This window comes from Balaenoptera physalus (genome assembly GCF_965194825.1).
Source record: "Balaenoptera physalus genome assembly, chromosome: 17".
NCBI classification, from domain to species: Eukaryota; Metazoa; Chordata; class Mammalia; order Artiodactyla; family Balaenopteridae; genus Balaenoptera; species Balaenoptera physalus.
The window spans coordinates 75,157,997-75,184,855 of NC_138895.1; the positions used below are offsets into that span (position 1 = coordinate 75,157,997).

Sequence of the window (26,859 nt, forward strand, 5' to 3'; positions counted from 1 at the left end):
AACAAAAGCATCCCATGGGCAATGCAGCCAACATAACAACATAACACAATAATATCCCGTGGGCAATGCAGCCAACGTAACAACATAACACAATAATAATATTAGTGGACAGACTTCCCATATCACCTTCAGAATCCTCAGATTTTTAAAAGGAGCCTTTCAATTCTATTATATAATTATTTCCCATTTACTTTACCGAAGTCCTATTGATTACTCCACTCTCATTTACTCTCAATCCATTTCCTTTATCAATAAAGTTAAATTAACGTAAGTTCTTTATGTGATTCAAGATGACACAAGGTTAGAGGGCGTGTTTTAAAAAGTATATCTTTTCCATTTTATTAAGCACACAACACATTAAAGACCATTTCAGGAATGATGTGTAGTTGGGTAAAGACACTGCTTTCCAAACAAACTGCTGCTCGTTTCCTTCCTCACAAAAGCGAAATTTCCCTGGGACTTCGCTGGTGGTCCAGTGGCTAAGACTCCAAGCTCCCAATGCAGGGGACCCGGGTTCGATCCCTGGTCACTAGAACTAGATCCCGCATGCCGCAACTAAGACCCAACACAGCCAAATAAATAAATATTAAAAAAGGGGGGGTGGGAATTTCCCCTAGGAGCATATACATCAAGCCCACCAAAAAATTTGGGATAAGCCAGACAGGAGGTGGCTGAGGTCTACCGTTCTGCATAACGATGCAAAAATGACTTGTGTAAGCAAATAAACTGTAACTAATATTGGCTTTGATAAAAATAACCACTTATTCCTTACAACTGCTTAAACACTACCAGACATTATACAAACTGGCCCTGTAATTCCAGCCATTGGAAATGACTTCAGGAACAATTTTCCTGTGTATATAAACACGCACACATCTATGCCCTTATTTTTTCTTCACCCCTATATAGCTTTGCTACAAAATGAAATGGTCTCATTACCTGTTTACTGATTTGTCACCTGTCTTTCTTTTCTAGAAGGTATGTTCCTTAAGGGGAGGCAGCTCATCTGCCTTGTTCACTAATTGACCCGATTCCAACACAGGAGCCAAGAAGCAGTTGCGGGTCGCCACGCTGCAGGGCAGCTTCTGGCTGGCCGGTGTGGGCCTCGGGGGGCAGTGACTCAGCACCGCCAGCACTGCTGCTGTCCTTCCCTGTGTGAGAGCAGGAGAGAGCAGCACAGCTCTGCAAACGGCACCCCCATACGCGCCCGCCCCTAACACCTACGTGCACAGGCGACTGTATCCATTAACGAGGACGTAACCTGCTTGCTCTGTCACCCTGCACTAGTTCTGACCGCCTCTCTCCACTGCCCACTGGCTCCCCCTCTCTCTCCTTCCCCTCTGCAGAGGGAAACAGTTCCTCCGAAAGTAAGGCGAATGCCAATCGGCTGACTTGCTCAACACGTTGGAAAATCCAATTAAAGTCATGAGCCAGTTCCCAGCAGTTCTGCTGAGATTCCCTGGTATAAATGAGGTATTCTGTCTGGCGTGTTAACTCCTTCATGCCCTAGAGAGTTACTCACCACCTTGAGGCTATTTTACAGTGGTGCTTTGTCATCAGGCCATTTTCCAGGGCATTAAGATCTGGAGAAAAGAGTTTCTGGTGGGAGCCGAGAGGCGTGAGGCCACACATCACTCCTGGCCTGTGACTCTGGGAGAACCGTCTGACTTGCTGACTTGGCTTCCTGATTTAAAAATGGGAGTCCTGGCACCTTCCTCAGCTAGCCCACGCCAATGTGATGGGACACCAACGAAGCTCCCACTTCACTGCAGACACACAGGGTTGCCTGCTTCATTGGCTGCTCCTGGTAACCCTGCAAGGTGTGTTCAAACACACTATTAAGTTGAGGTGTCAAAGCACAAACCAGGTCCCACACTGAAGGCAAAGAACTGCTTACAGCACCATCTTCTTACAGATGTCGGAATGCTTTGAAAACTACAATATACTATACATATGAATGAACAGTTATTATAAGCTATTACTGACCTATTAAGCTAAGCTTTATTTGGTTGCATATGCATTAAGGGGAAACAAAGAATACTGCTCAGAAGTGGAGGGATGAGAGTTAATGATACCACCTCATCCACTGTTAAGGGCTTTGTAAGTGTACCCTTCACAGATGCCAGAGTGCCCCGTGCTCACATGGTCAAGCAGGTGACATGCACTCAGCTAGGGTGTGCTTGGGCAAGTCATTCAAGGCCACTCCATATGCTGCCAAGGGGCTGTGTGACATACAGATACGGCCTGCAATGCATGTACAACAACAGACTCTTAATAAAGTGTGACTCGGTTTATTTTCTTATAATTCTTTACACTTGAAAGGCTCAGCAGTAGTGGTGGAAAAAACATGATAGCATTTCAGATACTGAAATAGGTCTTTTGAGGCTGGGGAGGTGGAGGTGGGGAGACTCCCAAAGGTCCTTCACATCGCACCACTCTCTCCACTGGAAATTTCGTAGTTGTTTCCCTGCCTCATTCTATAAACTGTACGATAATGCATCCCATTACACCATGTTCTAACCTAGGCAGTCTGAAATAGTTATTAAAATGACAGACAGTACTGTGTTTAACATATGTTATCTAAAGTTATTGCTTGAAACAACTCTGTAAGATGGGTCTTAGTCTCACCCAATTGAGGAAACAGGCTCAGAGAGGTTAAGCAACTTGCCCAAGGTCAAACAGTAAGTAAGGCAGATGGTCAGGTTACTAATTAAGGTTTTTACTAACTCCAAAGGCCAGTCTCATGTGCTGTGTCATGCTGTTAGACTGATGTTTTAAAGTGATTTACCAGATCACATCACTTTCCTGCTTAAAACACATCAACCACTTCCCATCGAACTGGATTCAAATCCAACCTCCCAGTATAGGTCTAACCCCAGCACAACCTGTCTTAAGCCCCTCCACCCATTCCCACTACCCTTCAACCACGCCAGGCCTCCTCGGCTTCTCAACCCATCAAGTTCTCTCTTGCTGGCACGTGCTTGCTCTCCGTCTGGACCACTCGTCCTCTGGCTACTGGCAAAGAGCCTTCCAGTCTCCATGCCACTTCCTCAGTGAGGTCTTGACCGTTCTAGCTCTAGACTGATCACTTCTCCCTAATCTCCCATTACTCTCAACCAGGAAGAACAGGCTCGCTTTCAAGAGTCTGCATTTCAGAGTCACTTGTTTCTCCGTTGTCGCGAGCAAAGCTTCTCGAGGGCAGGGGCTGTGACTGTTTTGTCCACCACTGTGTTATATCAACCCCCTAGTGCGGTATAGACACGATATACACTGAGTAAAATGCTTGTTGATTGAGTAAATGGATGAAGAAATGAGTTCCCCTTCAAAGCAGGCAAGCTGTTCTGAGACTCAGAAGTGTTACAGCATCTGAACCAGTTCTGGTCTTCCTGGTGTGCTCAGCATCAGAATGGAAGGGTGGGGAGGTGGGGGGGTGGACTTCGGAGAGGGATGGGATATGGTTGGGTGACAGACCAAGGACACCCTCCTTCAAGCAGCTGCGAGGCTGTCTGACAGCTGGGGAAGAAAGGGTGCTCTGGACCTGACCTGCCTCCAGCTGGCTGTGTAAGTTCAGGTCCATCACTGCTCGCTCCTGCCGCTGACAAAATGAGAGAGCCATGAGGTCTCTAAAATAGCTTCTAGTTACAATCCTCCTATAGTTTAAAATGAGCTCCTGAGATACAACCGAACACAGCAGAAAAAAATCCAGACCAAGCGGGCGTAACAGCTACAGTAGAGGCTTCAACTGCCCCACGAGCTGTAGGACAGCCCTGGTCTTCCCCCCAACCAAGTAATAAAACGATAACAAACAATTCTGCAGTAATGCTGAAGAGTTAGAAGGGTCAATTCATAATTCCTATCAACACTCTAAACTTTTTTGTACACTCCATGATATCCACTATAAAACTTCTGGCGCAATACAACCTCTTGAAAAAGTCTGCAATCTCTCAAGAAAATGAGCTTCAGAATCTGACCCGAGCAAGGACTGACAGGACTACCAGGGTGCCTTGGGCTGCTGGCAGTTTCTCCGCATTTCCTGACTGACTCAAACAATAGCGAAGGAAGGGAAGTGAAAATATTATGAACTGGATTCATGCTGATCACAGCATGTGCAGAGATACCAGAGATGCTTTTAACAATTATTCTAAACAGTGAAAAAATGAAAACAATGGAAATGGTCAAAATAGGAGAGTGGGTACATAAATTATGGTGCAAATGGTAAGCTTTCTACACAGGGGTTAGAAGGATGTTACAGGTAGCGCCTCCGGATTCTGCAGGCCGCTCTTTGAGGGGGCTGCAGCTGGTAATAGGGGAGAGGCTCCAAGCTCCTGACCCCGCTCCAGCCCGGGCAGCTCTGCTTTAGGGGGCTGTATGCGTCCAATGAAACAAAGGTTCTCAAGCTACAATACTTTACGAAACGGGAAAACATTTTCAAAGTATATAAATAAATGAAAAATCGGGTTACAAAATAGCACTACAGTACGAACCCAGTATTGTTTAAATATTGTATGACAAAAATTACACACAGGAAAACAGTATGTATGTATAAATAGAAAGAAAGGTTAGAAGATAGATAGATAGATAGATCCCAACCCCTTAACAATAGATTGCAAGGTGACTGGTGATTATTTTTTTTTAATTTTATTTTTTTATACAGCAGGTTCTTATTAGTTATCTATTTTATCCGTATTAGTGTATACATGTCAATCCCAGTCTCCCAATTCATCCCACCACCACCCCCAACCCCCGCTGCTTTCCCCCCTTGGTGTCCATACACTTGTTCTCTACATCTGTGTGTCAATTTCTGCCCCACAAACCGGTTCATCTGTACCATTTTTCTAGGTTCCACATACATGCATTAATATACGATATTTGTTTTTCTCTTTCTGACTTACTTCACTCTGCATGACAGTCTCTAGATCCATCCACGTCTCTACAAATGACTCAATTCCACTCCTTTTTATGGCTGAGTAATATTCCATTGTATATATGTACCACATCTTCTTTATCCATTTGTCTGTCAATGGGCATTTAGGTTGCTCCCATGTCCTGGCTATTGTAAATAGTGCTGCAATGAACATTGGGGTGCATGTGTCTTTTTGAATTATGGTTTTCTCTGGGTATATGCCCAGTAGTGGGATTGCTGGGTCATATGGTAATTCTCTTTTTACTTCTTTAAGGAACCTCCATACTGTTCTCCATAGTGGCTGTATCAATTTACATTCCCACCAACAGTGCAAGAGGGTTCCCCTTTCTCCACGCCCTCTCCAGCATTTGTTGTTTGTAGATTTTCTGATGATGCCCATTCTAACTGGTGTGAGGTGATACCTCATTGTAGTTTTGATTTGCATTTCTCTAATAATTAGTGATGCTGAGCAGCTTTTCATGTGCTTCTTGGCCATCTGTATGCCTTCTTTGGAGAAATGTCTATTTAGGTCTTCTGCCCATTTTTGGATTGGGGTTTTTTTTTTTAAATGTTGAGCTGCATGAGCTGTTTATATATTTTGGAGATTAATCCTTTGTCCATTGATTCGTTTGCAAATATTTTCTCTCATTCTGAGGGTTGTCTTTTCGTCTTCTTTGTAGTTTCCTTTGCTTTGCAAAAGCTTTTAAGTTTCATTAGGTTGCATTTATTTATTTTTGCTTTTATTTCCATTACTCTAGGAGGTGGATCAAAAAAGATTTTGCTGTGATTTATGTCAAAGAGTGTTCTTCCTGTGTTTTCCTCTAAGAGTTTTATAGTGCCTGGTCTTACATTTAGTTCTCTAATCCATTTTGAGTTTATTTTTGTGTATGGTGTTAGGGAGTGTTCTAACTTCATTCTTTTACAGGTAGCTGTCCAGTTTTCCCAGCACCACTTATTGAAGAGACTGTCTTTTCTCCATTGTATATCCTTGCCTCCTTTGTCATAGATTAGCTGACCATAGGTGTGTGGGTTTATCTCTGGGCTTTCTATCCTGTTCCATTGATCTCTATTTCTGTTTTTGTGCCAGTGCCATAGTCTTAATTACGGTAGCTTTGTAGTATAGTCTGAAGTCAGGGAGTCCAATTCCTCCAGCTCTGTTTTCTAACCTCAAGATTGCTTTGGCTATTCGGGGTCTTTTGTGTCTCTATACAGATTTTTCTGCATACAGGTCTTTTGTCTCCCTAGGTATTTTATTCTTTTTGTTGCAATGGTAAATGGGAGTGTTAATTTCTCTTTCAGATTTTTCAACATTAGTGTATAGGAATACAAGATATTTCTATGCATCAATTTTGTATCATGCAACTTCACCAAAATCATTGATTAGCTCTAGTAGCTTTCTGGTGGCATCCTTAGGATTCTGTATGTATAGTATCATGTCACCTGCAAACAGGGACAGTTTTACTTCTTTTCCAATTTGTATTCCTTTTATTTCTTTTTCTTCTCTGATTGCTGTGGCTAGGACTTCCAAAACTATGTTGAATAATAGTGGTGAGAGTGGACATCCTTGTCTTGTTCCTGATCTTAGAGGAAATGCTTTCAGTTTTTCACCTTTGAGAATGATGTTTGCTGTGGGTTTGTCATATATGGCCTTTATTATGTTGAGGTTAAGTTCCCTCTATGCCCACTTTCTGGAGAGTTTTTATCATAAATGGGTGTTGAATTTTGTCAAAAGCTTTTCCTGCATCTATTGAGATGATCATATGGTTTTTATTCTTCAATTTGTTAATAGGGTGTATCACATTGATTGATTTGCATATATTGAAGAATCCTTGCATCCCTGGGATAAATTCCCCTTGATCATGGTGCATGATCCTTTCAGTGTGTTGTTGGATTCTGTTTGCTAGTATTTTGTTGAGGATTTTCGCATCTACATTCGTCAGTGATATTGGTCTGTAATCTTCTTTTTTTGTAGTATCTTTGTCTGGTTTTGGTATCAGGGTGATGTGGCCTCATAGAATGAGTTTGTGAGTGTTCCTTCCTCTGCAATTTTTTGGAAGAGTTTGAGAAGGATGGGTGTTAGCTCTTTTCTAAATGTTTGATACAATTCACCTGTGAAGCCATCTGGGCCTGGACTTTTGTTTGCTGGAAGATTTTTAATCACAGTTTCAATTTCATTACTTGTGATTTGTCTGTTCCTATTTTCTAATTCTTCCTGGTTCAGTGTTGGAAGGTTATACCTTTCCAAGAATTTGTCCATTTCTTCCAGGCTGTCCATTTTATTGGCATAGAGTTGCTTGTAGTAGTCTCTGAGAATGCTTTGTATTTCTGTGGTGTCTGTTGTAACTTCTCCTTTTTCATTTCTAATTTTATTGAGTCCTCTCCCTCTTTTTCTTGATGAGTCTGGCTAATGGTTTATCAATTTTGTTTATCTGCTCAAAGAACCAGCTTTCAGTTTTACTGATCTTTGCTATTGTCTTCTTTGTTTCTATTTTATTTATTTCTGCTCTGATCTTTATGATTTCTTTCCTTCTACTAACTTTGGGTTTTGTTTGTTCTTCTTTCTCTAGTTCCTTTAGGTGTAAGGTTAGGTTGTTTGAGATGTTTGTTGGTTCTTCAGGTATGACTGTATTGCTATAGACTTCCCTCTTAGAACTGCTTTTGCTGCATCCCATAGGTTTTGGATCATCGTGTTTTCATTGTCATTTGTCTCTGGGTATTTTTTGATTTCCTCTTTGATTTCTTCAGTGACATCTTGGTTATTTAGTAACGTATTGTTTAGCCTCCACGTGTTTGTGTTTTTTACGTTTTTTCCCCTGTAATTGATTTCTAATCTCATAGGGTTGTGGTCAGAAAATATGCTTTATATGATTTCAGTTTTCTTAAATTTACTGAGGCTTGATTTGTGACCCAAGATGTGATCTATCCTGGAGAATGTTCTGTGCGCACTTGAGAAGAAAGTGTAATCTGCTGGTTTTGGATGGAATGTCCTATAAACATCAATTAAATCTGTTTGGTCTATTGTGTCATTTAAAGCTTGTGTTTCCTTATTAATTTTCTGTTTGTGTGATCTGTCCATTGGTGTAAGTGAGGTGTTAAGGTACCACACTACTACTGTGTTACTGTCGATTTCCTCTTTTATAGCTGTTAGCAGTTCCCTTATGTACTGAGATGCTCCTGTGTTGGGTGCATATATATTTATAATTGTTATATCTTCTTCTTGGATTGATCCCTTGATCATTACGTAGTGTCTTTCCTTGTCTCTTGTAACATTCTTTATTTTCAAGTCTATTTTATCTCATATGAGTATTGCTACTCCAGCTTTTGATTTCCATTTGCATGGAATATCTTTTTCCATCCCCTCACTTTCAGTCTGTATGTGTCCCTAGGTCTGAAGTGGGTCTCTTGTAGACAGCATATATATGGGTCTTGTTTTTGTATCCATTCAGCGAGCCTGTGTCTTTTGGTTGGATCATTTAATCCATTCATGTTTAAGGTAATTATCGATATGTATGTTCCTATTACCATTTTCTTAATTGTTTTGGGTTTGTTTTTGTAGGTCCTTTTCTTCTCTTGTGTTTCCCACTTACAGAAGTTCCTTTAACATTTGTTGTAGAGCTGGTTTGGTGGTGCTGAATTCTCTTAGCTTTTGCTTGTCTGTAAAGCTTCTGATTTCTCCATCGAATCTGAATGAGATCCGTGCTGGGTAGAGTAATCTTGGTTGTAGGTTCTTCCCTTTCATCACTTTAAATATGTCCTGCCAATCCTTCTGGCTTGTAGAGTTTCTGCTGAGAAATCAGCTGTTAACCTTATGGGAGTTCCCTTGTATGTTATTTGTCGTTTTTCCCTTGCTGCTTTCAATAATTTTTCTTTGTCTTTAATTTTTGCCAATTTGATTACTATGTGTCTCGGCATGTTTCTCCTTGGGTTTATCCTGTATGGGACTCTCTGCGCTTCCTGGACTTGGGTGGCTATTTCCTCTCCCATGTTAGGGAAGTTTTCAACTGTAATCTCTTCAAATATTTTCTCAGGTCCTTTCTCTCTCTTTCTCCTTCTGGGACCCCTATAATGCGAACGTTGTTGTGTTTAATGTTGTCCCAGAGGTCTCTTGGGCTGTCTTCATTTCTTTTCATTCTTTTTTCTTTATTCTGTTCCACAGCAGTGAATTCCACCATTCTCCAAGTCACTTATCTGGTTCTTCTGCCTCAGTTATTCTGCTATTGATTCCTTCTAGTGGATTTTTCATTTCAGTTATTGTATTATTCATCTCTGTTCTTTAATTCTTCTAGATCTTTGTGAAACATCTCTTGTAGCTTCTTGATCTTTGCCTCTATTCTTTTTCCGAGGTCCTAGATCATCTTCACTATCATTATTCTGAATTCTTTTTCTGGAAGGTTGCCTATCTCCACTTCATTTAGTTGTTTTTCTGGGTTTTATCTTGTTCCTTCATCTGGTACATAACCCTCTGCCTTTTCATCTTGTCTTGTTTCTGTGAATGTGGTTTTTGTTCCACAGGCTGCAGGATTGTAGTTCTTCTTGCTTCTGCTGTCTACCCTCTGGTGGATGAGGCTATCTAAGAGGCTTGTGTAAGTTTCCTGATGGGAGGGACTGGTGGTGGGTAGAGTTGGCTGTTGCTCTGGTGGGCAGAGTCAGTAAAACTTTAATCTGCTTGACTGCTGATGGGTGGGGCTGAGTTCCCTCCCTGTTGGGTGTTTGGCCTGAGGCAACCCAACACTGGAGCCTACCTGGGCTCTTTGGTGGGGCTAATGGCAGACTCTGGGAGGGCCCACACCAAGGAGCACTTCCCATAACTTCTGCTGCCAGTGTCCTTGTCCTCGCAGTGAGACACAGCCACTCCCCGCCTCTGCAGGAGGCCCTCCAACACTAGCAGGTAGGTCTGGTTCAGTCTCCCCTGGGGTCACTGCTCCTTCCCCTGGGTCCTGAGGTACACGCTACTTTATGTGTGCCCTCCAAGAGTGGAGTCTCTATTTCCCCCAGTCCTGTCAAAGTCCTGCAATCAAATCCCACTAGCCTTCAATGTCTGATTCTCTAGGAATTCCTCCTCCTGTTGCCGGACTCCCAGGTTAGGAAACCTGACGTGGGGCTCAGAAGCTTCACTCCAGTGGGTGGACTTCTATGGTATAAGTGTTCTCCAGTTTGTGAGTCCCCCACCCAGCAGTTATGGGATTTCATTTTGTTGTGATTGCACCCCTCCTACCGTCTCACTGTGGCTACTCCTTTGTCTCTGGATGTGGGGTATCTTTTGGTGAGTTCCAGTGTCTTCCTGTCGATGACTGTTCAACAGTTAGCTGTGATTCCGGTGCTCTCACAAGAGGGAGTGAGTGCACGTCCTTCTACTCCGCCATCTTGAACCAATCCACACACAGCTATTTTTAATCTCGGTGATTGGTGATTTTTATTTTAGTCTTTTGTCCCTGTATTTTCTAAGTTTTAACAATGAAGTGGTATTATTTTTACATTCAGAAAGTTATTTTTAAAATTAATTAATTAATTTATTTTTGGCTGTGTTGGGTCTTTGTTGCTGCATGCAGGCTTTCTCTAGTTGCGGTGAGCAGGGGCTACTCTTCGTTGAGGTGCACGGGCTTCTCATTGTAGTGGTTTCTCTTGTTGCAGAGCACAGGCTTCTGTAGTTGTGGCATGCAGGCTCAGCAGTTGTGGCGCACAGGCTTAGTTGCTCTGCGGCATGTGGGATCCTCCCGGACCAGGGCTTGAATCCGTGTCCCCTGCGTTGGCAGGCGGATTCTTAACCACTGTGCCACCAGGGAAGTCTCCAGAAAGTCATTAAAAAGAAATATGACACAGAAACACAAGAGGGCGATATAATCAACCAGCAACTTATTTCTCATTCAAGTTATTTATTATTATAAGATAAAAAGCAGATGGTGTGTATAAAAGTAAAAATAATTATTAGACAGTGAATGTGGATGAAAAAAGTTACAGCTTCTCTATGACGCCAGGGAACTCGAGCTGCCTGCCCAGAGTGACAACCCTGACTAGTGTGGTCCTCAGAGCAACAGTGTCAGACCAGGCGGAAACTTCTTCGAGACAAAATCTCAAATCTCATTAATCAGACTCTACTGATGGGATCCAACAACCTCTGTTTAAACACGCTTTCTAAGGAAGATGGATGCAAGGTCAAGTTTGGGCCTTGCAGCCTTAGCTGTTCAGAGGAGAAGAAAAACCAAAGTTTCGTCAGAGAAGAAAGACCTACAGTCAGGGAGTGGAAATCACTTGCCTACGGTCTAAGGCGTAATTCCTATGAAGAAAGAACAGAGGTGAGTGACTGCTCTGGGAGATCTGGGAACGAACTAAGGAAAAGGGGGAACCGAGTTCCCACTTTATGCTAAAGGCATCGGGAACTGGCAAGACTGAATTTAAGTGGAAAGTACAGTTTTACGGGAAGTTTTACAGAGGAAATTGGGTATGTGTAGGAGTGTCAGGGAATATGAGAATTCCTTAACATAAAGTAATGCAATTATGTTTTGTCTAATTCAATTTAAGTAAATGATGGGTTAGATTTAACATCATCTCATACATCAAGAGTGCAAATGAAAACACAATTTTCCTTTGCATTATGTGCAGCACCTGATTTCATCTGAGGATAATTGTAAGAACGGGGGTGGGTGGGTAGCTAAGATTTATAAGACCAAGATAAATGAGAAAGCAAAAGAAAAATGCCTACATACGCCTTGGTTTGAAAGAGTCAGCCCGACCCTAAGGGTTTCTTTATTGTGCTTGAAATGATTAATCGGTTCATGATCAACTTTCAGACCTTTAATTTCATTTCCATGCATGTCATCTATAATCTACTATGTTTAAACTAGAACAAAACCATAATGAAAGTGACATCAAATCACATTTTCCTCGCCTTTACCGAACATCTTTATCACACGTTACGTATCACGTTACGGTACATGTTTTACAACAAAAAACTTTTACTTAGGAAGAACCTTATTAACACAATTTAAAAATCTAACAAAATAAACATGTACAAGCACACAGGGCTCACCATGTACTGGAAGAACATCATAATGCCTCATAGTAGACATTTACTGTCTTCGTGTAACTGATAATAAAAGAAAACAGGCATCTGCTGCTCCCTTTGCCTGGACTGCCCTACTCTGTCTGCTTGGTCCATATCTCATATGTTTTAAAACTCACTTCACTTGATCCTCGTTGAGTATTTTAGAATTCAAAGAATTTATCTAACTGGTGGCTGTGATATTCATCATCAGCTGATGTATTTCAAGACCACTGCTGCAGAAGAGAATCTTCTTACATATTAAGCCTGTGATGCTGCTAGGAAACCAAATCAAAGTTTTCTCTACTTGAGGGAAAGAAAAAGCAGGACGTTTTAAAAATCTGGTCCTATACCCACGCCCATCTTTCCCTATAGAATGAAGTAGCGCCTTAGCGTAAACTATTAGAATACTCTGTATAAGCAATCTCTTAAACAGAAGGCAACACTCAAGCTTTAGCACAGAGCCTGGAACAGAGCAGATACTTAGTAAATCCTGGCTAAGTCAAGGCCACAATTTTAGAAAGTCTTTTATTTTCTTTCTTTTTAAAAATACTGAAATATTGATTTCACCTCACTCTCTAAATATCAGGTGTATCAACCAATGCTTGATGTTGTGTAATGTTTCTATTTAAAGAAAAGAGCCTCCGCAAGCCCAGGAGAGCAGTTTCACAAAATATCTGTTAATTATTTGTGGCTCAGGTCAAGGGTCTCTCTTCTGGGAAGGCTTTCTCGGTATCCTTGCTTTCTGGATGAATAAATGAGGGAGGGAGTGAATGAATGAATCTGCCTCTGGTGACCTAGCTTGGGAAATAGTAGAACAGAGATCTGAACTCAGTTGTAACTAACTTCAAAGTCATGCTACGTCCACCAGCTCTCTGAACTTCCAATTTCTTAACATGGCTGGGCAATAAGTCAATAAAAGGGCCATTCACTTTTCGTAGAAGATATAGTAAGCTACTAGCTCCAGATGGAATCAGTAGGCCATTTCTTCAGGTTTAAACCTGAAGGTACCACAGGGAGGGGTATCATCTAAAATAGAGAGGCAAAGTATAAATAAAGAGGCTTAATATACTCAGAAATCATATACTGAAATGTAAGTAAGAAATAAATTCTAGAAGAGTTGATGTGAAATGGAAAAGAAAATTAAAACAAATAAATACAACAGATGAAATGGATCCCCTGATCCAGCAAAACATCTAAATAAGCATTTCTCAAAGTGGGTTCATGGGAAGTTAATGTTTCTTATACAACAGGAAAGTCTCTGGTTAAGTAAGCTAGGAAAGCACTGAATTGGACAGGTCTCTTTCATTGCAGGATGTCTCTAAGCCTTCGATATACAAACGTGCACTGTAAATCCCCAAGGGTATTACGTAGTGCTTCTCAATCCAGAACTCTTGTCAAAGAACAAGGCATGGGATTCGTGTTTCAAGGAAAACTTAGGGAAAGGTGTGTCACACTCTGATGCGCCCACTCCCAGGCAAGAGGGAGCAGACGCACTGGGTGCAGCCTGACAACTGACCACAGGTGCACGGGGTACACACGGCTCAAAGCACCCACCTGGCAGGTGCATGTGGAGCCTGAAACCCAGCCACACTCCCTCACTCAACCGTGCTCTCCGGCACTGGCTGACATCAACCAGCCCAGGAGAAGGCTGGCTGGGCTGTAGTACCTCTGCCCACGAGTCTAGGCTGGAGGGAGTGGCCTTGTCTGAGGGCTACAGAAAGTGGAGGTGAGGAGAGATCAGAGGCAACGTTCTGCAGAGGAATCCAAACCAGTTCAAGACACAGCATGTAATGTGAAGCAGGTAGGTGGAAAGGCAGAATCCAGAGAAGAGGCCTTGCCTGGGATGGCAACAGGAAATCAAGAGTGGAAAGGGGCAAAGGAGGGAGAGTGAGGCTGAGTTTGGCAGAATTCTCTGAGCCAAGGAAAATACCTGCATTTGCTTTTCACAAAGTACCTCCAGATGTGGGCCTGGAGATGGAGCTCTGGGGGCTTCTGGGCTGCTGATTATCTCAAAACACTGCTTGCCTTACTCTTGCAATATCCGTGCCACTGTTTTGCTTGCCATTCTTTATTTTTGTTTTAAGTTTTTAAAATATATTTATGGACTTCTTTCTATCTATCTATCTATCTATCTATCTATCTATGGCTGCGTTGGGTCTTCGTTGCTGCGTGCAGGCTTTCTCTAGTTGCAGCGAGCGGGGGCTACTCTTCGTTGAGGTGCACGGGCTTCTCATTGTGGTGGCTCCTCTAGTAGTTGTGGTTCATGGGCTCGGTAGTTGTGGTGCACAGGCTTAGCTGCTCCATGGCATGTGGGATCTTCCCGGACCAGGTAATCGAACCCATGTCCCCTGCATTGGCAGGTGGATTCTTAACCACTGCGCCACCAGGGAAGTGCCACTTGCCGTTCTTTAAATCAATACTTTTTACTTAAATAAGTTAAAAGTAAACTTTATGTTATACCCATAAAAGGAGGTCCATATCCTTTGAGAGGCAGGCAGTCCAGGGCACTGCTTGAGAGCACGGACTGTGGAGTGAACTGCCTGGGTTCGCATGCTGGCTCCAGTATCCACTGAGCGCTCTGCGACTCGATTTTCTCAGCTGCTCAACAGGGATAATTATGGCTGCTACCTGGTAGGGCTGATGTGAGCAGTGAAGGAGGCTATATATAGATAAGGCAGAAACAGTACTGCTCACCAAATACTCCATTTGTTCCCGTCCACCTCCTGGGCCCCTGCAAGCGGGGCCAGGAACACAGTTTAAACCAAAGAACTAATCTATCAGGGAAAGCTGCGACACGTCTTCATCTGATTCTACAGTTTCTCTCATCCTCTGCACAGCAAACCTTGCTGAGACACAGGAGCCTCCCTCTGCCTCGGTCTCTGAATCACTGTTACTACAGAGCAGACCCCCTCAGCAGACATGGGACACAAGGAGGAAATAAACCTTTACTATGTTAAGCCGTGGAGATGCGGGGGTTAATTTATTACTGCAGCACATCCTCGCCTATCCTAGCTAATACAACATGCAAAGCGATTAAAACAGTGCCCGGCATGTAGCAGGCACAGCACAAAACACTCGTTGTCATTACTATTTGTATAGTAAACGTTAACCATAAAAATAATGAAAACTTTACCTGCCTGAAGGCTCTGAGGATAGGATCAGATCCATTTTTGTTTAAAAGAGATGCTGATAAGCAACACTTAGGGGCATCCTAAAGCAGCCGGCACCAACCAGAGACTCCCTCCTCCACACTTAGTCCTCTCCTCTGGCTAGGGAGACTCCCTCCTCCAACAAGCGCTAATTTCTTTCTCCCCCTTTCCTCTTTCTTCTCTCCCTCCTTTTCCTTCCGTCTTCTCTCACAGATCCACAGCTCTAAAAACGTTAAGTCTTTCAAGCATCAAAATGCTGTTCTGTGAGTCTGTTTCAAGTGGAGTTAACACCTGACAGCCACATAACCACAATCACACACATTTTAAATGAAAAGTGTTATTCACTGCAAGTAAAACTCACAAGATGAAAATCAATCCTATTTCAAATGCATTATTTGAACTTCCTATTTAAAACACTTTTAATGTAAATCCTTAAAAGAAGAAAAAAAGGAAAGGAAAAACAAAACATGTTAAAATTTGGCCTGGGGATACCAGGATTTCTGTATATTCAATGTATTTAAGACAAGGTACACCTGTACTAATGAATGTACAATTCAAATCCTATACAGGGAATTATGGTTTAGTTACACAGTGAAATACTACGTAGCCTGTTAAAGTGATGCTGCAGTTTTATTTGTATGGTCATGGAGAGCTAACAAGCTTTAAAAACAAGTCTGCATGTAAAGCAATTATACTCCAATAGAGATGTTAAAAAACAAAACAAAAAACACTAACTGGAAAAGATATACGCACACCCATGTTCATTGCAGAATTATATACAATAGCCAAGACATGGAAGCAACCTAAGTGTCCATCAGTGGATCAATGGATAAAGAAAATGTGGTAGATAGACAAATAGTGGAATATTATTCAGCACACACAAAAAAGGAAATCTTGCCATTTGCAACAACATGGGTAGACCTTGAAGGCATTATGCTAAGTGAGATAAGTCAGACAGAGAAAGACAAATACCATATGATCCCACTTATATGTGGAATCTAAAAAAATTAAAACCAGCAAACTCATAGATACAGAGAAGATATTGGTGGTTGCCAGAGCTTGCGGATAGGGGGTGGGCAAAATGGGTGAAGGGGGTTAAAGATACAAACTTCCAGTTATAAAATAACTAAGTCATGCATATATACAGTACCAAATGTAAAATAGATAGCTAGTGGGAAGCAGCCGCACAGCACAGGGAGATCAGCTCGGTGCTTTGTGACCACCTAGAGGGGTGGGATAGGGAGGGTGGGAGGGAGGGAGACGCAAGAGGGAAGAGATATGGGGATATATGTATACATATAACTGATTCACTTTGTTATAAAGCAGAAACTAACACACCATTGTAAAGCAATTATACTCCAATAAAGATGTTAAAATAAATAAATAAAAACAAGTCTGCAAAATATATGTATAACACAAGCTTGTTTAAAAAAACAAAACTGATTTGGTAGCAAAACCTGACCTGACCTGAATTCACTTGGTGGTTAGGTTGGACTTGAATTGAGGTGGGACTCCTCACTTATCCCACTTCATGTACTATTCACCTGAGAAGTCACTAGGGGGCATTGCATAATATATGGCATATGCACCCTGTCAACCTTCTGGAATCTATAAAATTCTGAATTTTGAAAAACATCTAACCCCAAGGGTTCTGGATAAGAGACTGTGGAGTTGGATGTTACACACACACACACATACACAACACACACAAAGTGTGAGTGTTAGTGTATAAATTATCAGTATCTCTGTGTATAAATCTATGAAACTGTTTCCAAGGACAAACTATAATATTAGTATTCACAGAAGTTAGAATTATGTAATGATCTTTATTTTCTTATTTAAAATTTCTGAAATTTTTACAGTAAACACATACAACTTTTACAATAGAAAGGAAAAAGAAAACCCTCCTCCTTCTTACCCATCCTCCCATTCATATGGACAGATCTCATTTCATGAAATGTCCTACAATACTAATTGGCAATGAAGCATGCCAGGACATAAGGGGATGGCTGGCAGATCAAAAGGTTAAACCTTCCAATTACGGATCACCATTGTGCAAAATGATGGGGTTTTAAGAACGTATTACATAATCCAGGGCACCCAGGGGCTACCAATTTACTACTGAGGAGACCCAGGCTTTCAGCACTTTTCCATGTTTCAAAGAAGAACCTGAGAAATAATCTGCTTGCTACAAACCTAGATCCAATCTGCACATTTCCAACCATTCTCATTTGAAGGGGAAAAAAAGAAGAAAAATTAAAAATTTTTTAAAAAAATCCTTAACTCAAACCACAATACCCTGCAGTCAGAGACTGCAAACAGGAAATGCTACGCAGCTGGAGAAATCTCGGCTTTGCTGCAACAGCTCTGAAGCAATATCTGCCCTCTAACTGCTGAAGGAGGTGCAGGCTCTTATGCAAGCTACAGAACTGTCCAAAGTCCTAGGGAATAGAAGGAAGCAGAGGCACAGAGAGTCCTGGCTGGACTGGAATCCTCCCGGGCACCTACTATTTCAAAAGAGCTTTTACATGTATTTCTAAAACTGCTGCTACATTGAGGCTCTTAGGGCACGGTTTAAATGGTTTTCCTCTGCCCACTGAGAATCTATTTCAATCTACTCCTTTCCCGTCCCATTGTTGTGGTTTGATAATTAAATGGATGCAATGCTCTGCTGACTCCCTAACTTCTTCGTCAGGATCACAGGATGATGGCCTGACACTGGGGTGTAGAGCAGACCCAGCACTGTTTAGCAAGTAATGGCTTTACTGCTTTCCTTGTAATAGTTAACAACAACAACAAAAAAGACAACATAATTTTGGTACTATATATTTAATCAAATGAAAAATAAAAATATTTAGAAACAGCTAAAATTCAAGATCATCCTGTTTTTCTTCTTTTTTTTTTTCTTACAAGAAAGCCTTAATCATTAATACATTAACTAAAGGGCATTTGTAAGTAGAAGGAACCAAATGTATAATGGCATGGAAGCAAGAAACAGCCGATGCTCCAGCAACAACAAATCATTTGCTGTGTCTGGAGATGACTGATTACGAAGGCATCTTTGAACTGGAGGAAGGACGAGTCCAGAGAGACTGGTAAATCAACTAAAGAAATATTTCTAATAATTTTTTTTAAAATGCCACTATCTACTAAGCAGATTATGAACTAAACCTACAAAAGATACTTCACAGAAAAGCCCACACGCTTAAAACCTCGCCACAAACATATTAAAAACATCAGCAAAATAGATCACGCCCACATTTCTCTGGCGTCTCACCACTAAAAGGCAGCATTCCCCAGACATATTCAAACATGATGAACGGATTCACTTCTGGGAGGAAACAGCTAATCACCTTTTGAGAATAGTGACCACACAGAGGTCTTTAACTAGAGGTAAAAATTCAAAAGACAGAGAAAGACTGGTTTAGAAAACCTGCAACAGTTAAAAGGAAGTAGGAACTGGTCTAAAGGAATAGTAGAGGTGAGAGTTTGGTTTTTGGTCTGTGCATTTGTTATATTCTGAAACTGTTATATAACAATAGCTATATTATTAAAGACTTTCCCCAACAATAGCTATATTATTAAAGACTTTATCCAACTTTCTCTCCCTGACTAGAATCTGATAATTTATTTTTATTAACCTTATCATTTAAAAAAAAATTATAGACTCACAAAAGGTTGCAGAAATAGTACAGAGAGGTTCCTTGTACCCATCAACCCACTTCTCTCAAGAGTAATATGTTACGTGTGCTATAAACCACATTATCAAAACCCAGAAATCAACACTGGCACAAGATGATCAACCAGGCTCCAGGCCCTACTTGAATTTCACCAATTTTTGCATGCACTTATTTTTTGGTACATCTGTGTACATTTCTATGACGTTTTACCACATGTGTAGATATGGTACAGCTACACCACAATCAAGACAGAGAACTGTTCCGTCAACTCAAAGGAACTCCCTTGGGTTCTTCCTTTATAGTTAACACCCTTGCCCCTGCCTCCAATCCCTGTTCTCTACCTCTGTAATTCTGGATGATTTAGACTTAAATCAGAAAAATACATAAATGGCAAAGTTATCTTGTTAAAAGTCACTGTTTTATGGAACTTCTTGTTTTTACTTTAAGACGTCAGAAGCTCACAGTGGTAGAAAGAACACGAAAGAAAGAGACAAAAGACCTTCCTGTATGTACTTGGGTAGTTCCCACCAGACCGGCAAGTCCCCGATCCTATTCCTGCCCCAGTACCTGGATTCCCAGGTGCTGACAGCAAGCAGATATCTCAGCACTGGCTCTCACAACAGGGAAGGGACGAGGCTGAACTGCCAGGGATGAGGGCTCTATCAGAGGGGGTTCTTTGGAAAGTCACATTCTCTTGAACTTCTAGTGAATAACTCTGTTCCAGCCAGGAAAAGTGCATATGCTCTAATGCTGACACAAAGTGAAATCCACAGAAACACCAAGTTGCTTAGGACATGTGATTTCATCTATGTGAGGGGAAAAGTGCAGAAAAAGAGGACCAGGAAGACAAATCCGAAATATCAATGAAGGCTCTCTCAGGGTAAGAAGGATGTAAAAGAGAACCTGCAATTTTCTCTTTGAATTCTAAAATTTCCCAACTAGGCTGGTGTTTCATTTTATAATCAGAAAAAAATACATAAATAAAGTCCCTACAGTGGCCATTAACGCCACAGTAGTATTAACATTAATGTAGTTTACTAATATGGTAACAATCCACTGTGCGTGCGTGACTCAAGGAATTTGCAGTTTACAAGGTTTCTCACATGGGTCACAGGATCTGATTCTCAAATAAGCAACAGGGTAGGAAAGGAGGTACTTTTCCCCCATTCTTCCAGGGAGGAAGTTCATGCTTATAAGTTAGGCGAAGTTAACCTTATGTCACTCAGTCCTTATGTCAAAGGACATAACAAAAGCCTTTGATTTCTGATGCCAGTGGTTCTCAAGTCCCCAAGGTCGAAAGTATTTCCATAATAATACTAAGAAGTTTTATCTGACCTTTTCACTGTCTTGACACTTGCACTGATAGTGCAAAAATAATGAAGGTAAAACTGCTGGTGCCTTAGTGTGATGCAAGGTATTGCCACAAAGTGTAGTCACTCTATTCCTCATGGTCATGCTCTTGCAGTACAAAAATAAAATAAAAGGCTATTTTCATTTAAGAATGTCCACCATGAAACAGCAGAAATGATTGATTTTATTACCTATCAACCCTTGAGTATATCTTCTTAATATTCTCTTTGATGAAATACGATGCATAGGAAGTAAAGAACTTCCAAGGCATACCAAAATACGATGGTTATCTTGAGAAAACACATGCATGCAGTTTTTCAAGTTGCAATCGGGACGGGCTGGTTTTGTTAGTTTTCTACTGGAACGCCACTTGTTTCCTCCACTTGTTTCCTTGGAAGCGTGACTGACAACTGTGGTACTGAGACCTGGGTATCTGGCGAACATTTTCTTGCAAATGAATTACTCGTCACTACAAGGTGAACAAGTGACAGTATTTGTTGCTAATGATAAAACTGGAGCTTTCAGAGAAAAGTTAAAATTTTGGAAAACCTCTGTCACCATGAGCTTGACAGTTTCCAAATCCTTAAAGTTAATTTATATGGTTTCAGATTCGTATTGCTACTAACTTTTAAGGAACCACCATCACGTTTTGACATAGTACCAAAGAAAATTATTGATAATTACCTGAAAAGGCTCTGAAAGTACTTTTCTCTCTTCCCAATATATAGACCTGTATGAGACTGTAATTTTTTGTCTACTTCAACTAAAACAACGTATTGCAACAAAATGAATTAATACATTAAAAAATTCCTCAGTTTTAAATTCTAAGATAGTAAACATGGATAGAAACAGTCCACATAAACACAAACTCTTTGGCGTTCTCAAACATTTTTAAGATTGGGGTCCTAACACCCAAGTTTGAGAACTACTGGCTAACACTCTTCCAATATAATATACGTAATTCACTAATGAGGGAAACCAAAAGGAAAAAGTAGAGAAGATAGTACTTTGCAAGCTAAAGAGAAACAGGGGTTGGACGACTACTGGTACAGGTTCCAGTCACCATGTCAGAGGGGCCGTTAGCAGCCACAGTCTATAGAGGCAACGCCACGACTTTTGTAATTTGTGGACGCAGCACCGCTGAATCCACGTGAGCGTGATCCGTAGTCAGGGAGCTTGAGCTCAAGCCCCAATTCCACTACTTCCCAGGCATGTTATTTTTTGAAGATTTGATGCACTTATTTGCAAAATGGGATCTGACTACCCATACTTGCCATTACACGGCGGGCTGCCATAAAGATCAAGCAAGAAGATGTATATAATAATAAAAGCTTGTATTTGCTAAGCAAACTCCATAGGTCAGGTATTACGCTTGGTGATTTACTTCCAGGATCTCGATCAAGTCCCACCACTACCAAGAAACAGATACTATAATTTCTTTTTACGGATAAGGAAACTAGCATTAGAGAAGTTAAGTGATTTGCCTTACTCTAGAAAGCCGGGAGCTGGGAGTTGGGAGTCCAGGTCTGATAGCGACCAAAACCTATATTCCTCCCACCACTTACAATGCACGAACTCTCCCATCCTGTATTATGACCGTCTCATAAAAACCATTTTCTAGTATGTGGAGGGCATGGGCAGTAAGAAAAGCAAGTTTCTTTAAACCTGGCTCAGTGCATGACCCTCTTTGCAGTCCTCAGATGTCTATTAGTTACAGGTTAGGGACTTTGCTGGTGGCGCAGTGGATAAGACTCCTCGCTCCCAATGCAGGGGGTCCGTGTTCAATCCCTCATCAGGGAACTAGATCCCACACACATGCCACAACTAAGCAGCCCGCCTGCCACAACTAAGACCCAGCACAACCAAAAAAAAAAGCTCAGAGATGCAAGAGGTTAGAAGCTGGCTAATAAAAAGCCAGCCTCAGTCCATGTGAAGTTAACACCAACATCTGGGAAGCTCCTGGGAGTTTCCATGTAACCTCTCACTTGATCATCATACCTTCCACACTCACTGAAAGTTTAGAAAAACAAACATCTAAATGGTGACTGAGAGAGTCACCAGCACTTAGTGCATTGATGTTTTTCAGGACCAACCCTTCAGAAACTCCCAAACACAATATACTTATAATACTGATTGCTTAAAAGTAACATGACTAAAAAAAGTTTTCCCTACCTAGAATCAGTCAAAAGCAGAGCACTAGACCTGACCCCAAAATCAACCCTTTCCTTTCCTCCATAAAAATAAATAATATTTTAATATAAACTATTAAAATACCCATGATGAGCAATATCTTAAGAAAATGACATTTTTCAGGATTGACCATAGACCTCAACACAACAGACATTTGGATATTTGCCCGTGGAACTGAGGATACAATTTAGGAAGTCTAAAATATACCAAGGTACCTTGTTTTAAATCTCACTTTCTAAATTTCAACTGTATCCATCACTGCTTAATGTTTCCAGCCGTCACTAGCCTAAGAGAAGAGGATTTTCAAGAATCTCCTGAGAAAAACAGCTTCCCAAGGGGGTGCCCCCCCAAACTCATCTGGGACCCGAAGGTGCTTGCAACAGACCCAGAAACCCCTCCCTCCCCGAGGGGACTGGCTGCCTCTCCGCCCTCTGCGCTGGGGCGTGGCCCCGTCAATCTTCCTGGTTTGCTCTTCCCTTTCCTGGCAAAACGTAAAAAGGGAAGCAGCAAGCTGCTGGCTGTGGCTGGGTTGTACGAACTCCTGGGACTGACTTTATTCAATCAGAATAGTGTTCCCTTAGTAACCAGCTACAATACACACTGATTCTTCTAACCTGCTCCCTCACTGGAAATGCCACCACCTTCTCTTTTTTTGGCCGTGCCGCATAGCTTGTGGGATCTCAGTTCCCCAACCAGGGACTGAACCCAGGCCACCGCAGTGAAAGCCCAGAATCCTAACCACTAGGCCACCAGGGGACTCCCTGCCACCACCTTCTTTTAAGGGAAAATGGTTTTGTTTTTTAAATTAATTGAATGAAATCTTCCAGCAATTTCTTTTATTTCTTTCTTAGACTTCTGGAAGGAGGAGGCCTGCAGCTTGGGGTATGTTTAGGGAAAGAAGAAAAACAGAGCACGAGGTGCCAGGCGGTGCAGAGTAAGCTGGGAAAGACAATGGATGCAGCGACAGAACGCTGGGTTCACATCTCCTTACTAACAGTTCGCCTGAACAAGTCACAGACATAATCTCAATGTGCCTCAGTTTCCACGTCCTGATTAAAGGTAAAACCACCACAGGGCTGTTATAAATTGTTAAATGAGAAATCCACACAAAGCACATTGCCAGGTTCCTCAGAGCGTTCAATAACTACCAGTTGTTTCTGTAGTTATAGTTGTTTCTGTAGTTCCATACAGAGCTAAGCAAACACAGACAATGACTGATGCTTGAATGGCCACTGACTTGTGTGGACAGCATGAAATCCACACACGAATCCCTACACACGGAAGGAACCTACAGGGTAGGGAAGTGTGGAAATGGACTGGCCCAGGAAACGTGGAAGTGATGGCTATTGACTTAAGCCACATACATTTGGTCTCCTGGAAACTCAAGGTTAGCAAGATATTCCTGTGACAACGCCCATCTCAGGGGAAACAGAACATCCTCCCCCACTAGTAGCCGTTTACCAGTTATTACCGAAGTGAACTGTCAGAGTCTTCTTTCACTTTTCTTCCCACCGTAGTACCTTTGAGCAATGCCACCCGCAAAAAGGCAGGCAGTACCAGAGGAAGGAGAAATGGGAGGCCTCATCTGAATCAAAGAGATTCACATAATCTAAGATTTACACAAATATCATGGGTTTGTCAAATAAACCCCAAAGTGTAGGAACACATAGGCCCTAAGTTAAATACCATCCTTTCTCAAATTTCTGAAAAGAAGACATATTTCTATTTGCAGTCTCTATTTTCTTTAAGATTAATTGTCACTGTGTAAGACTAATTCAGTGGCATAAACTATCAAACAAAATTAAATTGTCAGGGAGACAGACACATACATATATTGATCTAGTGGGATAAGAAAAAAATACTAATATTCTGATTGGTCAAATAACCAGGTTAATTTACTATAGAAAGGCAGTCTTTATTTTCCAATAGGGTGTATTCACATCTGGAAGATAGCCATTTGTACCAAGTAGATTTGCGACACGAGTCTCACGTAAGACCACAGACGCCTATTTGATATGAGTAACTGACCCAGGGTCAAGACATCTTAAGCTTGATTTCTGGATCTTTAAAGGAGGCAAAGATGCAGTGCTGAGACTGGCGAGAGGAAGAGGAGGAAACAGCTCCGCTCCTTCAGGAAGGAGCCAACAAAAGTATGATATACTTTTCCTTTGGCATCTTTCAACCTCCCACTGCTCCCATCTCTTGGGACTTAGGGGAAGAGAGACTTGATTAAATTAGCTCACACACAAGTGTGGTACCTGTGCTACACAGAACGAACCTTTCTTGGCATGAACGCAGTGTGAGGGTGAGGGAGGGTAGTGGGCACAATTTGGGGACACCCAGACAACCCTGCCTGCCCAGTGGGTCCCCCCACCTCCATCTATGTCTGCTCCTAGGTCAGCAGCTCCAGTGTCTCAGACTTTTAGGGATTCTTCTCGTCATCATCTACTTCTGAAACCACAGATTCCCCAAATCTTAAAATCTTTTTTCTTGGGAGGGTGTTAAAAGGATATAGGGAGTTGGGAGAGGTTAATTATTTGTAAATCAGGGACCAAAATGCATGCTGGTCTTCACACAAGTGAAGGGTGACATGTATGTTTGACACAAAAAAAAATCATCACTCTTTCAACTAATTAAAATGCAAGAGTTACTAAAACTTATCTAAACAAACACAAAAGCAAAACGACGGGAGAATGTGGAGAAGAGTTCAGGTTAACAAGTTTCTCTCAGATTCAAAAAACCTACCCTGCTATCAGCTGGGCCAGAGGTACAAATTCTAGGCATTTCACAGTGACATTTTCCTTAAATGTGACTCCCTACCGAGGACTAAAAAGATTTTTATTTTTTGCCCTCAGGATCAAGGGTTGGGGAGAAGATTATTATATTGTTCTCTTTATGATCTTACCATACCTTGATCGGGCTGTAATTTAAAAAAAAATCTTTTATGAAATGGCTTACCAGATTTTTCAGCAGTGTGGACAGTTCCTTTGTAAGAGTAGAAAACTTGACAAACGCGGTGCCAAGATCTGGGTTGTCTCGACTTAAAAAATTACTCCCAAACTTATCAAGAACTTGTGCATAGTTTTCTTCATTTTGTACATGATCTGAAAAGAAGAAGAAAAAGGAGTCTGAGCTACTATTTGCCACAATGACAAGTTACTCTGAACACTGATCACTAGAAACTCTCAAAAGGAAAGCAAAGAAACTCCATCAATTCTTTATTGAACATGTCTACAAGGTGGTCAGCAGTGCGCTGAGCGCTCTCACTCACTCTATCAAAGGCGGTTTCCACTCTTTCTATCAGAGCATTGACTTCATTTGTATCCCAACTAATCCACAGACTCACGAAACATTGAGGGGTCAAAGTATCATCACATTTTCAAGCAATTAAGAAACTATGATCGTCAGGAAACAAGGAGAAAATTCTCCTTAGAAAAATCAACCTTGGAATGCAAAAGAAAAATCCATGTGCTCTAACATGTTTCTTTCTCTACAATTAATCTTAATTCCCTTTCATTTTGTCTAAGACCCAGGTCCGAGGAACAGCATTCATACAATGTTTTTTCACACATCATCTCTTGATGCAAAATGTGCAGGTGTAGATCAGACAGATACAGAGTTCAAGATTGGTTTCACTACCTATGAGCTTGCTACCTTAAGTTTTTTAACTTCCATGGCTATTATCCTAGCTGGCACGTGAGAGGTATCAATACAATATCTGTGAATAAATTTCCCCACTCTGAGCTTTGGTTTTCTGATCTATGAGATGGAGACCGATATTTACAAGACTGTGGTGCTGATGAGTTGATAAAAAATATACAAAAGTTTCTCAATAGAGTGAATGCTCCATAAGTAATAATAATTCCTTCCTCAAAACACTTTCTCTGCTTGGCTTCCAGGATATCACACTCTCTTGACTCTTCCCACCTCATGGCTGTTCCTCTCCATCATCGTCTTCGCTGGTTCTTCATCTCCCCGGTCTCAAGTCTTTGGGCCTTTGTTCTTCCATACTGATGCTCACTCTCATGGGATCTCACCTAATCTTACGGCTTTAAGTAATTTCTATCAGCTGACAACTCCCAAACTGATATTCCCAGCCCAGATCCAACCCTGAATGCAGACATATATCAAGTGCTTGTTCAATATCTCCTAGTGTTCAATCTTAACTTGCTAAAAACAAACACTGATGTTCTGCCCCAACTCTCTTTTTTCCACAGTGCCTCCATATCTCAGTGGGTTAATGGCAAATACATTCTTATAGCTGTTCAGGCTGAAACCCATCAAAGCCACAGCTGATTTTTCTTTCTCATACCCCAGGTGCAATCCACTGGCCTTTACCTTTAAAAATATAACTGAAATCTGACGGCTCACCACCCACATGACTATCAACCTTATCCAACATCATCTCTTGCCTCCATCACTGCAAACCTTCCTGCAAAAGTTCCTCTGTTGCAGCTCTTGCTCCCCTACAGGCCGTTTCCAGTACAGCACCCAGTGTGATCCTGGTAAACAGTGCATCTCATCTCGTGACTCTCGGGGCAGACA

General features: G+C 41.5%; 1 protein-coding gene and 2 long non-coding RNA genes across 11 annotated transcripts in view; 1 reads left to right on the plus strand and 2 right to left on the minus strand.

The window, feature by feature from the left end:
* The window catches only part of LOC309647128, a 467,593-nt gene extending 442,276 nt beyond the window's left edge, over positions 1–25,317 (plus strand). Inside the window, exon 2 of the long non-coding RNA XR_014255830.1 lies at positions 21,430–25,317. This is a non-coding gene — a long non-coding RNA (uncharacterized lncRNA). The remainder of the gene's footprint in view (positions 1–21,429) is intronic.
* Positions 1–26,859, minus strand: part of ASAP1 (ArfGAP with SH3 domain, ankyrin repeat and PH domain 1) — a 352,675-nt gene that overhangs the window by 99,320 nt on the left and 226,496 nt on the right. For all 9 annotated transcript variants that reach the window (XM_082434069.1, XM_082434072.1, XM_082434067.1 and 6 more), the window contains one exon: positions 25,273–25,418. In XM_082434069.1, the coding sequence (XP_082290195.1) occupies positions 25,273–25,418 (146 nt within the window). The remainder of the gene's footprint in view (positions 1–25,272; positions 25,419–26,859) is intronic.
* On the minus strand, positions 5,457–25,265 carry LOC309647127. The gene is made up of 2 exons (XR_014255829.1): positions 24,689–25,265; positions 5,457–24,442 (listed from the first exon to the last, which is right to left on the minus strand). It is a non-coding gene; the product is annotated as an uncharacterized lncRNA (long non-coding RNA).